The sequence below is a fragment of the Tachysurus vachellii genome, chromosome 25, assembly GCF_030014155.1.
Source record: "Tachysurus vachellii isolate PV-2020 chromosome 25, HZAU_Pvac_v1, whole genome shotgun sequence".
NCBI classification, from domain to species: domain Eukaryota; kingdom Metazoa; phylum Chordata; class Actinopteri; order Siluriformes; family Bagridae; genus Tachysurus; species Tachysurus vachellii.
Genome location: NC_083484.1, coordinates 10,207,324 through 10,218,749, shown reverse-complemented (window position 1 = coordinate 10,218,749; position 11,426 = coordinate 10,207,324). Strand labels below are relative to the sequence as shown.

Below are 11,426 nucleotides of genomic sequence, written 5' to 3'. Positions count from 1 at the left end.
AACGTTTGTACAAAATAGTTTTGAGTTTGTACAGTCAAGAGCAGACACTGCTATTTTTTTGAACAGCCCTGTCAACTAACTGCCCAATTTCACAGCCTTACGAGCGTGCATATCATGAATGCTGGGTCTTGTTTGTTTTCTGTTAATCTACTGCACCTACTGGTAACTTATTTGCCATGTAGCAATAGAAAATATACTAAAAACCTGGATTATTCTGGTTAGTCACATTGTACTGCTATTATTTTGAACAATACTGTACAATGAATACCTCTGTCTATATTTACCTGTTACAATTGATACATCATGTATCATACTCTCATCAACCACTTTATTAAAGTTACACCTATTGACGTTCGTGCAATTATCCAGTTAGCCAATCATGTTGCAGCAGCACAATGTATAAATCACACAGACACAGATCAAGGGCTTCAGGTAATGCTGAAAACTGATCTCAGGCTGGTTAGTATTATTTAGCCACAAGTCACAACCAAGGTGAGCAAAAAAGCATCATAATAAAACAAACCACCAACCAACCACAATTTGTATAGCCAAATGTAGATGGTAATATTTGGGGGGGGTACAAAACAAAAGGCAGAGAATTGAATGTTTTATTATATTCATTATCTTAGTACTGCACTTGAATGCTAGAATTGAAAGCAAGTAGAAAATAATATTTTGAATCTATAAATAGTCAGATAAATACAGACTAAACTACATGCATTACACCAAGACACCAAGGCAACATTCAGCATGATTTTACTACACTGTCAAGTTGCTCGTCTAATTAGCGGCTCACGTTATACATCAGTACACAGTTCAAAGAGACCTAACAACTGGTGTAATGTTTTAATAAAATATTTAAATACAAAATACCAGAGATCCCATATTCATACACAAGTATGTACACGTTATACATATAAAAATACCTGTTACAAGATATGGATATTTAATGCTTTAAATGCATTAAGCCAAATAAATGATCAGGTAATAGACAAGCAAGTAGTTAAAGTTATCTATATCAAGTTAAATCTGTAGATATGTTTTACTTAATATACCAAACATTAGAGAGAGGTGAATAGTGCTGATCATTTTAATAACCCAACATTATGTTAATACATTTCATCAAGTTGGCCGTGTGTTAGAAAACCTTATTGAACAAAATGATTAATTCTTTGCAGTTAAATATAATTTATTATACATGCAGGTGTATATTAAAAGCTGTTAAAATGTGTAATTGTGTTTACTGCAGAACAGTGAGGCTGATAATATCACCTGCAAATCAAAGCTACATTCGTTTTGACCCACAAACAAGCAGAACTGTAACACTTACTGCACTAAAGGGCATTTGCTGACCTCCATCACTACTCACACCGTACGTGGAAGAGAAAATACATTCGGCCTGTCAAGCACTCGAACATTCGCGTGACACGGTTCTCACTTGAAGACAGTATAGAGGCTGAACTGATCAGGTCCAGTCTATAAACTGATGGATTTCATTACATAAATCTTCATCATGGCATAAACACAAAAGACAGTTGTGCAATTGTATAGAAAAACAACTTTTGCTTCCTCACTTATATCAGTAACTTACTCTACTCAAAATCCCTCAATGAAACAAGTCATAAAATAAAGAATTATCTTTACACAGCACCTACAACAGAGAGCAGACGTGCAGGCTTTGCTCCTGCTACTAATTTACCGTACATGGGCATCAATACAATACTGTATTTGCCTTAGTTGCAAAAACAGATGCAGAGACAGTAACAATAAACAACTGCACCATATCCAGCCATCTCAAAGGCTTCTTTAGGATTAACTTTATGATGATTTTACTAGTGATAATCTGATTAGACTGCCTAATTAGCCTTTATGTGTGTTGTGTCTTATGTCTATACAAAGCTTTGTGTGGTCTACAGAAAAAAAACACTGATGTCTTGCAGATGTATTTAGACAACAGATGTGCAAAAAATCTAAAAATTAATTTGTGACCAATGAATAAATAAACTTGTGCTTAGTTAGTCCAGGCAAACCATGCAAAGAAAAAGTTGTAGTTGTCTGAGAATTTGAGTTTCTTTCAAATATAATACAGCAATGTATTGAGAATAATATAATAAGCATCATAACCTGTAACTTGACCAATTATTTCAAAGCTGCATTTCCAGGAGTAGGCAATACTTAAATCTCCTTAGTTTTTGGCTTCGACACACGTTATTAGGATGCAGCAGAAATGATTAAAAAAAACCCAACTCAACTTCATTTAAAAAAGCATTGTAGCTTATTCATGAACACTAACAAAACATCCTCAGACATGGGTAAGTAAAAACCAGGCTTCTATTTCATGACACCCCCCGCCCCAACCACCAACTACCACACGCACGCACGCACGCACACACACACACACACACACACACACACACACACACACACACACACACACACACACACACACACACACACACACACACACACACACACACACACACACACACACACACACACACACACACACACACACACACACACACACACACACACACACACACACACACACACTGCTGACCTCAAAAGTACAGACTGAATTGTGATTATGATGCATAATATAATACAGCAATATATGTTAGCCCTGCACACACGTGCACACATGCACACCCCACCACTACCATACTGCTCATCATCTTCTCATGACTATTTACAGAAGCTGTATAACGGAAACAAAGGACTAAACAGTACATTCAGTTCTGCTGAGCTCCAATGACGTGTGGGTTAAACTGCACTATAATGATGGTGATATCATCCCTGTACATGCGCGCTAACTCCTCTGGCAAGCTGAGCATCTTGGATAGCCTTTCGTGATCCACCATGCCAAACTCATTACTGCCTACAGCGTTGCGGATCAGGTGCGTAGCTGCGTTCTGGTCTTGAAACGTAGAGGAGACACGTGCCTTCCTCTCCTGTAGAAGCCCCTGCATTTGGCCCAGTGTGACTCTGTAGCCGCCCACACTGATGGGTTGTTGCTGGTGAACTCCAGTTAGATGCTCCCCAACGATACGAACCACCTCCTGCCGATGCAGTGTCTCCCACAACCCGTCCGAACCAAGTACTAGGAATCGGTCTTGTGGCCGAAGCCGGTGATGGGTCACCTCAGGCTCAGCTGTCAGGTATGGTGGTGTGTGGTAGTTTGGTGGCACAAACTTGGCATGCTCATTCTCATGAAGCTGGTCTGGGCCTGACTCAAGCACACACCGCTGCAGTTCCACGCTCCACTTGAACTTGACGTCACCAAATGCACGAAAAGGCATGAGGAGACCTAGCAGCCTGTCCTGCCTCACCACTGTCTTGGCTTCAGCTTGTGGGTGCTCAGAACGTACACGACGAACCTCGGCCTCGTTCTGTGCATTGTGATCGTTGGTGAGGGTGAGTGCCGAGAACGAGCCATCGGGCTCCTGCACACCCAGAACAGCACGGCCATCACCAGCATTTGCCACATGTAAATCAGCACCGTCTATGTGTGCCACACATGCCGTAGCACCTGAGAAAGCCACACGTAACACCCAATTGTGCAGGAAGGCATTAGCATCCCCTACCTGTGCCTCCAAAGAGAAGTCATTGTCCAGACGCTTGAAAGCGCTTCGCAGCACCTCAGAAACCTTAGGCTGTTCTCCAGGTGTACTTAGGTCCAGCAGCTCCTGCCAGTATGTACGCAAGCTGTTGAAATAGAGGCGCGATGCTTCACGGCTGAAATAGTCATTTGGGTGTTTGTGCCACTGCAGGATAGGCTGAAGGGGCCGGCCGGTCTCCACAGCGTTCTCCAGCTCAGCAAGTGTCTCGGGCGGCAGCAAAGCCACGGCTATATAGTAAAAGAGCCTCTCACTCAACGCCTGGGCACAGGCACAGCCTGCATGCCCATCAAAGACTCCATACAACATGCCACGTGTCTGCAAGCATGTTGCTGCACTACGCCGGTCCTCAATAGGGGAATTGGCTGGAAGTTGATTACAATCAAACCCCATGACTGAGCTGAGGTTTTTACCATCAAACTCAGGCACTTTGAAGCTGTACTCATTGGCCTTCAAGATACTGTTTACCTGAGGTGGTGTGAGGTAGTATGTGAGCCGTGCAGCAGAAGTCCTGTAGCTCCGTGACAGGGGTTGACTTGGATCTGAAGTTGCATTTGGTTGGTAGCCACTGTTGAATGGATGATGGACTTGAAAACAGGTTTGGCACAAAGCAGATTGCACCCAAGTACGACCAAACCCCCTGCCACGGATTACCCGAAACAGCTGGGAGGTTGCCGCCATCAGAATGCAGCCTTGCAAATTTCTTTTAATAGACCTGCCGTAACGGAAAAAAAATACATCATGCTATAAATTTTAATGTTAGAAATGTGGCAAACAACATATGACTGCAGAAATGTCTGCACAGCTGAAACAATACTGCCGTAAGGAAACCTGAATATTTTAAAAAGACTGAATATTTTGTCAGCCCTAATTTGCACTTAATTTTCCAAAATACCCTTAAACATTTTCCCCCTTACAGCCCCAGTACTATTCATACATTTTAAGACTTTAGATCTATTTTTAGATCTCCTCACTGTCACTTGAATGCAACAGATCTACAGTTGCCTCAAACCAATTTAGTCATAGGACATGAACCAAGATGTGAATGCTGATATTTTAATTTCTGCTCATTAAACAGGGATTTTTAAAACCTCATTTAAAGCATCGCCAAACATTTCAGCCTCTTAAGCACCTCACATTAAATCTAAACAGACTGAAGCTCTGTTTGATCTATTAATTGTTGTTATAGCTTTTGCGTGGATGAGGTTTAGAGTCACACCATCTTAATTTGTTGCTACATAAAGGTAAAATCTGTTTTTGACCAATTTGTGACTTGCCAAAAATGACCTTTTTATAATTTAATCACGAATGGCGTGTTTTGACACCGGTTTTATAGTTACAATAAAAGTTGTTGTTTGTCATTCCCTCACAAACCTCTTCTTTCTCTCTCTTGACGTTAATTAGATTCAAAAACAAAAACAAAATAAAAACTCCTTTGTCCTGAACTTTCTCCATAAATGTTTTCCATCTTCTTACTTGCGCTCCCAACGATTCACCTGGCGAACCTCAGCTCATTGCCGATCAAAATGGATGAACTGTTTCTTCTCAACGTAACAAACAAGGACTGTTCTCGCTCCGCTGCTCTCTGTTTTACTGAAACTTGGCTCAGTCACTCAATCCCTATCGGGTGCTATCGGGTAAAATGAAAGGCGGCAGAATCTGCTTCTACATTAACGAATGTTGGTGTACAGATGTCACAGTGCTGAATAAATACTGCAGCCCAAACCTGGAATCACTGTTCATAAATTGTAAACCCTTTTATTCACCGCGGGAATTCTCCTCATTCATTCTGACTGGAGTTTACATCCCACCGCAGGCCAACGTGAGTGATGCACTGCAAAACCTGCCAAACCAAATATCTGGCTTGAAGCAAAAGAATTCAGATTCTCTTTTTATTATCCATGGAGACTTTAACAGGGCAAAACTTACACTTGAACTTCCCAAATACAGACAGCATATTAATTGTCTCACAATGGAGATAAATACACTGGATCATTGCTACACAATTCTTAAGGACGCATATCGCTCTGTACCCAGGGCAGACTTGGGGAACTCTGATCACTGCTTGGTCCATCTTACTCCAACATACAGGCAGAAACTAAAATCTACTAAGCCTGTAGTAAAAACAGTGAAGAGCTGGACCAGTGAGGCAAAGCAGGAACTACAAGACTGTTTTGACTGCACTGATTGGAGTATCTTTGAGGCTGGAACTGACAGCCTGGATGAACTGACTGACACTGTGACATCGTACATCAGTTTTTGTGAAGATGTGTGTGTGCCAACCAAAACCTTCTGCAAATATAGTAACATAGTATATTCTGCAAATATAGTAATATAGAAGCCATGGTTCACAGCCAAACTGGAAAAACTTCAACATGACAAGGAAGTTGCCAACAGAGGGGGAGACAAAACTCTGTATAAGCAGGCCAGGAAACTACTGACGAAGGAGATCAGAATAGCCAAAATAAGCTACTCTGAAAAGCTGAAAAGCAGGTTTTCAGATAACAACCCTGCGTCAGTGTGGAAAGGCCTGCAAGACATCACAAACTACAAGAGTCACCCTACCCCCCACTGAAGCAAACAAAGACCTGGCTGACAAAAGACTGAAACAAAACAGATGCAGGATCTCCTACAGTTTGCCTACCGTGCAAACAGATCAGTGGATGACGCAGTCAACATTGGACTGCACTACATTCTGCAACACCTGGACTGCCCAGGGACAGTTGGGCAATACATTAATAGTAAATAGTAATACAATAATTTTAAATATTTTAATACAATAATAGTAAAAGTAATACAATAATTCCAGAAATTCTCCACTGCAAACTCCTAAGGCTCACTATAACCCCTTTAGGAAAGACCCCTCAACACTACTCCCCCTCACAATATCCAAGAGATCTGTGTCATCTGTGGAGGCCTTCAAGTTTCTGGGCACCACCATTTCCCAAGACCTGACAAGATGTACTTTCTACGCCAATTAAGGAAGTATGGTCTGCCACAGGAACTGTTGATGCTGTTCTACACTGCAGTCACTGAATCTGTCCTGTACATATCCATCACCATCTGGTTTGGAGCAGCAACAAAACAAGACAGGAACAGACTGCAATACACAGTAAAAACAGCTGAAAAAATAATAGGTGCCCCCCCCACCCACACAAGAACCAGAAACCGGGCAGGAAAAATCACCACTGACCCTTCACACCCTAGATACAACCTCTTTCAGCTCCTCCCTTCTGGCAGGCGCTACAGAACTTTGCTTACTAAAACTGCCAGACACAGGAACAGTTTCTTTCCCCAGGCCCCTTATCACCCTGATTAACAACTCACCATAATTATATTCCCTGCTTCATATCTATAAGTACCGCATTATCAGAACTGTCAGTCATCACATCATCCGTATATACGTTACACACACTACTGCTGCTGTATATTGTACAAAAAATATAATATTACACAATATTATTTGCACTTCCCACACTTTATGTACATAACTGATCTGTCATATATTCTGTATTCATATTCATATTTAATACTCATAATATCTATTGTATCTAGGGTTGCAAAATTCCAGGAATTTTCAAGGCTGGAAACTTTCTATGGGAATTAATGGGAATATATGGGAATTAACGGGACTATATGGAAATAAACTGGGAATTAAAAAAAAAAAAATGCACAGTTGCCTATAACAAGGAACTTAAATGTAGTTTAAGAAAAATCTTGCAGCATAATTTTGTTTAAAACAACAAGATTTAATGCAATTTAAGTTGAATTTGTACCCTGCTTTCCTTGGTCACTTGCACACAGCACACTGCTTACTGGAGGGCCATTGAGGCCAAACCCCCTGCATGTACTTGCATTCTTCCATAACATGCACAGTAACACTATTTTAGGGTCATTTAACTAGTTGCTTATTAGCATGAATATTAATAGAATATTGGCTATTTATTAGTACTTATTAAGCACATATTAATGCCTTATTCTGCATTACCTTATTCTACATTCTTAATTGTACCCAATACCTAAACTTAATAACTACATTACTAACTCTTAATAAGCAGTAAATTAGGAGTGTTATCACATGCACAGATAATTTGACGACCCTACTCACACTCTCTCACCCTGAAATAAAAAAAAAAATCCTCCATATCACTTAAGGGGGGAGGGGTTCACCTCCATTTTCTAGGCCTTGACCATAGATATATACACTAGAGGCCGACTTGTATAAGGCAGTACATTGGAGCGAATGCGTCAACTGAGCCGCCATCTTGGTACAGGGGACCCCCTCCTCTTAATGCATTAGTGTCAATGTAGGCAAAGAAAGAGAGGAACATAATGTGAAAGTTAGATAGTTGAGGTGCCAAAGACTGTTCAATCTTTTATTTATTCTTTTCCCGCAATACTTTTGCCACATTAAATAAGTATGTACTAAAGGCACATAAACAAAAAAAAAAACACAAACTTTGACTTTGAGGCTGAACTGCCAACCTAACTGGTGACATCTTTCCAGGACTGTCAGCTGAATTAACCATTTAAAAAAAAAGTGTTTAGTGCTGCAACTCGTCTCTGTTTATCACTCGGGAATCTACAAACAGATTCAGATTCAGATTATTTTATGCAATAAAAACAAACTAAATATAAACAGCAAGTCATATTATACATTTTTTAAATTAACATACAATAAAAAAATCCAAACCCTTTTCAGACATAATGTCATTAAATATGTCCTTAAGTGAAGTAACTTGATAAAAGAGCATTCTGCTTGTGTTAAGTCCAGGACAATCTAATAAAATATGTTTGACAGATAAGGGAATCTTACAAAACATACATAAAGTTGGGTTTTCACCTTTAAGCAAAAAAAGCATGGGTCAATTTTTAATGTCCTTATTAAGAGCTTCGGAATCTACAAACATTGTCTGTTTTCCTAACTGTCAAAAACTAATGAGTAACTAGCAGGATTAGCTGCGGTCGTTAACCAAGGACTAAAACAAACCAACGGAACAAGAAATATAATTTCATATCATAAAACAAACACATTCTCACTTGTGAACCGTAATCCCTTGCTGTCTGGTTTTTATATTTCTTTCATTTGAACAACCATGCAGCACAGAAGTCTGGCATCGTCCATTCATTTCAGGTAAAGGAGCACCGTACAAAGATGGTGGTTTTGACGCATTTTTAGGACCCCAATGCGACATCTAGTGTATAGATATCTATGGGCATTGACTACAACAGAAGCAGAGACCTAATAAGCTTGAGAAAAAAATGCTTCATTTTACATTTTGATTGAGACTTTTTTAGAAGGGCAAGGGTGGGGGATGCTTTCATTTTACAGCAATCATAGGGAAATATGTTTATTACAATTAAGTTTATTATGTTTATTACAAGCATAATAATGTTTATTATGCTTTTGTGTTGCTCAATGAAAGAATCAATTAAAGTTCTACTTACTATTAAATCAGTCAAGGCGGCATTTTAAAAATTTGTATGACCTTGCATGCATGTTTGCTTATGACCAAACAAGATGTTTATTTATCGTCGGAAACCTCGTATGTCCAAATTTGGTCAATTTCAATTTTTTTTCACATATCGATGCTATTGGTCAGTGCCCACGTGGGTCTGTTATTTTTACAAGTTATTAACCAATCTAAAGTCTTGAAAATAGCTTGAGCACAAATCTCATAACTCCATTGGACACTTCAACTGTCCACCTCTTCCTCACTCCATGGGAGAGCTTTGCAGCATATTTCTCCTCAAGAAGAGTCGCAACGAATCAACACGTCTTCTGAGGTAAATGTCTTCAAAACACTGGGCTCAAAGAAAAAAAATCTTGACCCCGCTAGTTCTGGTGCTCGTCTGAGGACAAGAAATTAGGGCAAGACAATCCACTGCAAAGCGGACTAAACCCTGTGCACTGCAGATAAGGTACAGCGTTTTTTAATTTCCTGAAAAATAACGGTTTGGGAGATATGAGGATTCCGCCCGACAGCGACGATAAGTTTGTATATGATAGTTTATATAAATTTCCCTATATTTCCAAATAATTCCCATAAATTCCTGTAAATTCCCATAAATTCCCGTAAAGTTTCCAATTTGGAATATTTCCAAAATTCCCCAGATTAAGTTCCTGTGGAAAGTTTCCGGAAAATTACCGGAAACTTTCCGCCCCTTTGCAACCCTAATTGTATCACATCTGCATTTTCTTGTATAGTCTGTATTGTCTTGTATAGTATAGTGTTATTTATGTCTGTACTTTTGAGAGTCACAAACAGCTGGAACCAAATTCCTTGTGTGTGTCAACACACTTGGCCAATAAACCTGATTCTGAAAGGTTTTCCATTCTTCTTATATCTTTATATTTATAAATAACAGACTTTTAAAAATCTAAATAATTTCAGGTTTCATGGTAACATGAAAGCAAGCAGTTTTTATTTATTTTGTTTTTTAATCTAATTAAAGTCAAGAGAGAGAGAAAGAAGAGGTTTGTGAGGGAACGACAAACAACAACTTTTATTGTAACTATAAAACCGGTGTCAAAACCGTGATTAAATTATAAAAAGGTCATTTTTGGCAAGTCACAAATTTTAAGAGGAATAAAACTGTCCTGTCATAGGGAAAAATCTGCTCCTTAAGCAATTGGTCAAAAACAGATTTTACCTTTATGTAGCAACAAATTAAGATGGTGTGACTCTAAACCTCATACAAGCAAAAGCTATAACAACAATTAATAGATCAAACAGAGCTTCAGTCTGTTTAGATTTAATGTGAGGTGCTTAAGAGGCTGATTTTTGGCGATGCTTTAAATGAGGCTTTAAAAATCCATGTTTAATGAGCAGAAATTAAAATATCAGCATTCACATCTTGGTTCATGTCCTATGACTAAATTGGTTTGAGGCAACTGTAGATCTGTTGCGTTCAAGTGACAGTGAGGAGATTCTGCAGTTCATCCTGTAAATAAACCGTTTCTATAGAAACAAATAAACAATCGGAATCATCATTAATGTAAACCATTCATTTGAACTATCATCAGTGCAGCTGTTAAAGAAACTTTATTCAATAATTCTGTAGTATAATTTGTGATATTTATGAAAGCTGCCAGACTGCAGAAATCCTTAAGTCTTATTTCTTAACTGTAATGATTGGCAAATGATTATTAAGGCCATGTTACCCAGCTGGTCGAGGTAACAGCTATACAGATATTTTTAGTATCCCTTCCCCAGACCCCTGACATCTTTGACCTTGGATAGAGTCGTCTAAAATTACAGCTTTACACACGCAGCATTACATAAGACATAGAAAGTTTCTGTGATTGAACCTACAGCAATAAAGCTAGTCAACATCAAGCACCGACAGCTAGCCAGGTTCTTCTGCACAATTGTAACACTCAGCCTAAGCGTAGAAGACTCAAAGAAATGGCAAATTATGTTACATTTATATTTAGGATTACATTTAGCAGCACCATGAATACATAACTTCCTCTCAAACACCTTTCCCAGATAGTGTGCTAGCTAGCTAGTTGGCTAACTGTGGTAAAGCTACCAAACACTGGGTTAAAGCCACACAGAGCTAAAGGAGCTGAAAGAAGCCCAAAGTTTACAGAACAATCCAGCTTTCATCACTAGCCACCATCCATACAATCTTTACCTACCTACAGTCTATATCTCGCAGTTTTTGGCATCCTGTAGCACAGAAACAAAACGAAATACAAATACAAACCCACCTGAAACCCGCCAGATGGTTTTTCTCTCAGCACTGACTGCTTAATTTAGTCAGAGGTCTCAGTAAACCGGAAGTGGGCGGTTCACAATGATG

At 39.3% G+C, this 11,426-nt stretch overlaps 1 protein-coding gene across 2 annotated transcripts; it reads right to left on the bottom strand.

The window, feature by feature from the left end:
* Positions 1–831: 831 nt before the first annotated feature.
* On the bottom strand, positions 832–11,402 carry pdp1 (pyruvate dehydrogenase phosphatase catalytic subunit 1). 2 transcript variants are annotated; one of them, XM_060862077.1, is made up of 2 exons: positions 11,335–11,402; positions 832–4,332 (listed from the first exon to the last, which is right to left on the bottom strand). In XM_060862077.1, the coding sequence occupies exon 2, from the start codon at positions 4,296–4,298 to the stop codon at positions 2,733–2,735; it is 1,566 nt and encodes a 521-aa protein (XP_060718060.1). In that variant the 5' UTR covers positions 4,299–4,332; positions 11,335–11,402; the 3' UTR covers positions 832–2,732. The 2 variants fall into 2 exon arrangements, with proteins under 2 accessions (XP_060718060.1, XP_060718061.1); XM_060862078.1 differs by having other exon boundaries at positions 11,263–11,349.
* Positions 11,403–11,426: the final 24 nt, after the last annotated feature.

Excerpts from the sequence above, each read along its gene's own strand:
- pdp1 (XM_060862077.1), bottom strand. The coding sequence starts at position 4,298 with ATGGCGGCAACCTCCCAGCTGTTTCGGGTAATCCGTGGCAGGGGGTTT.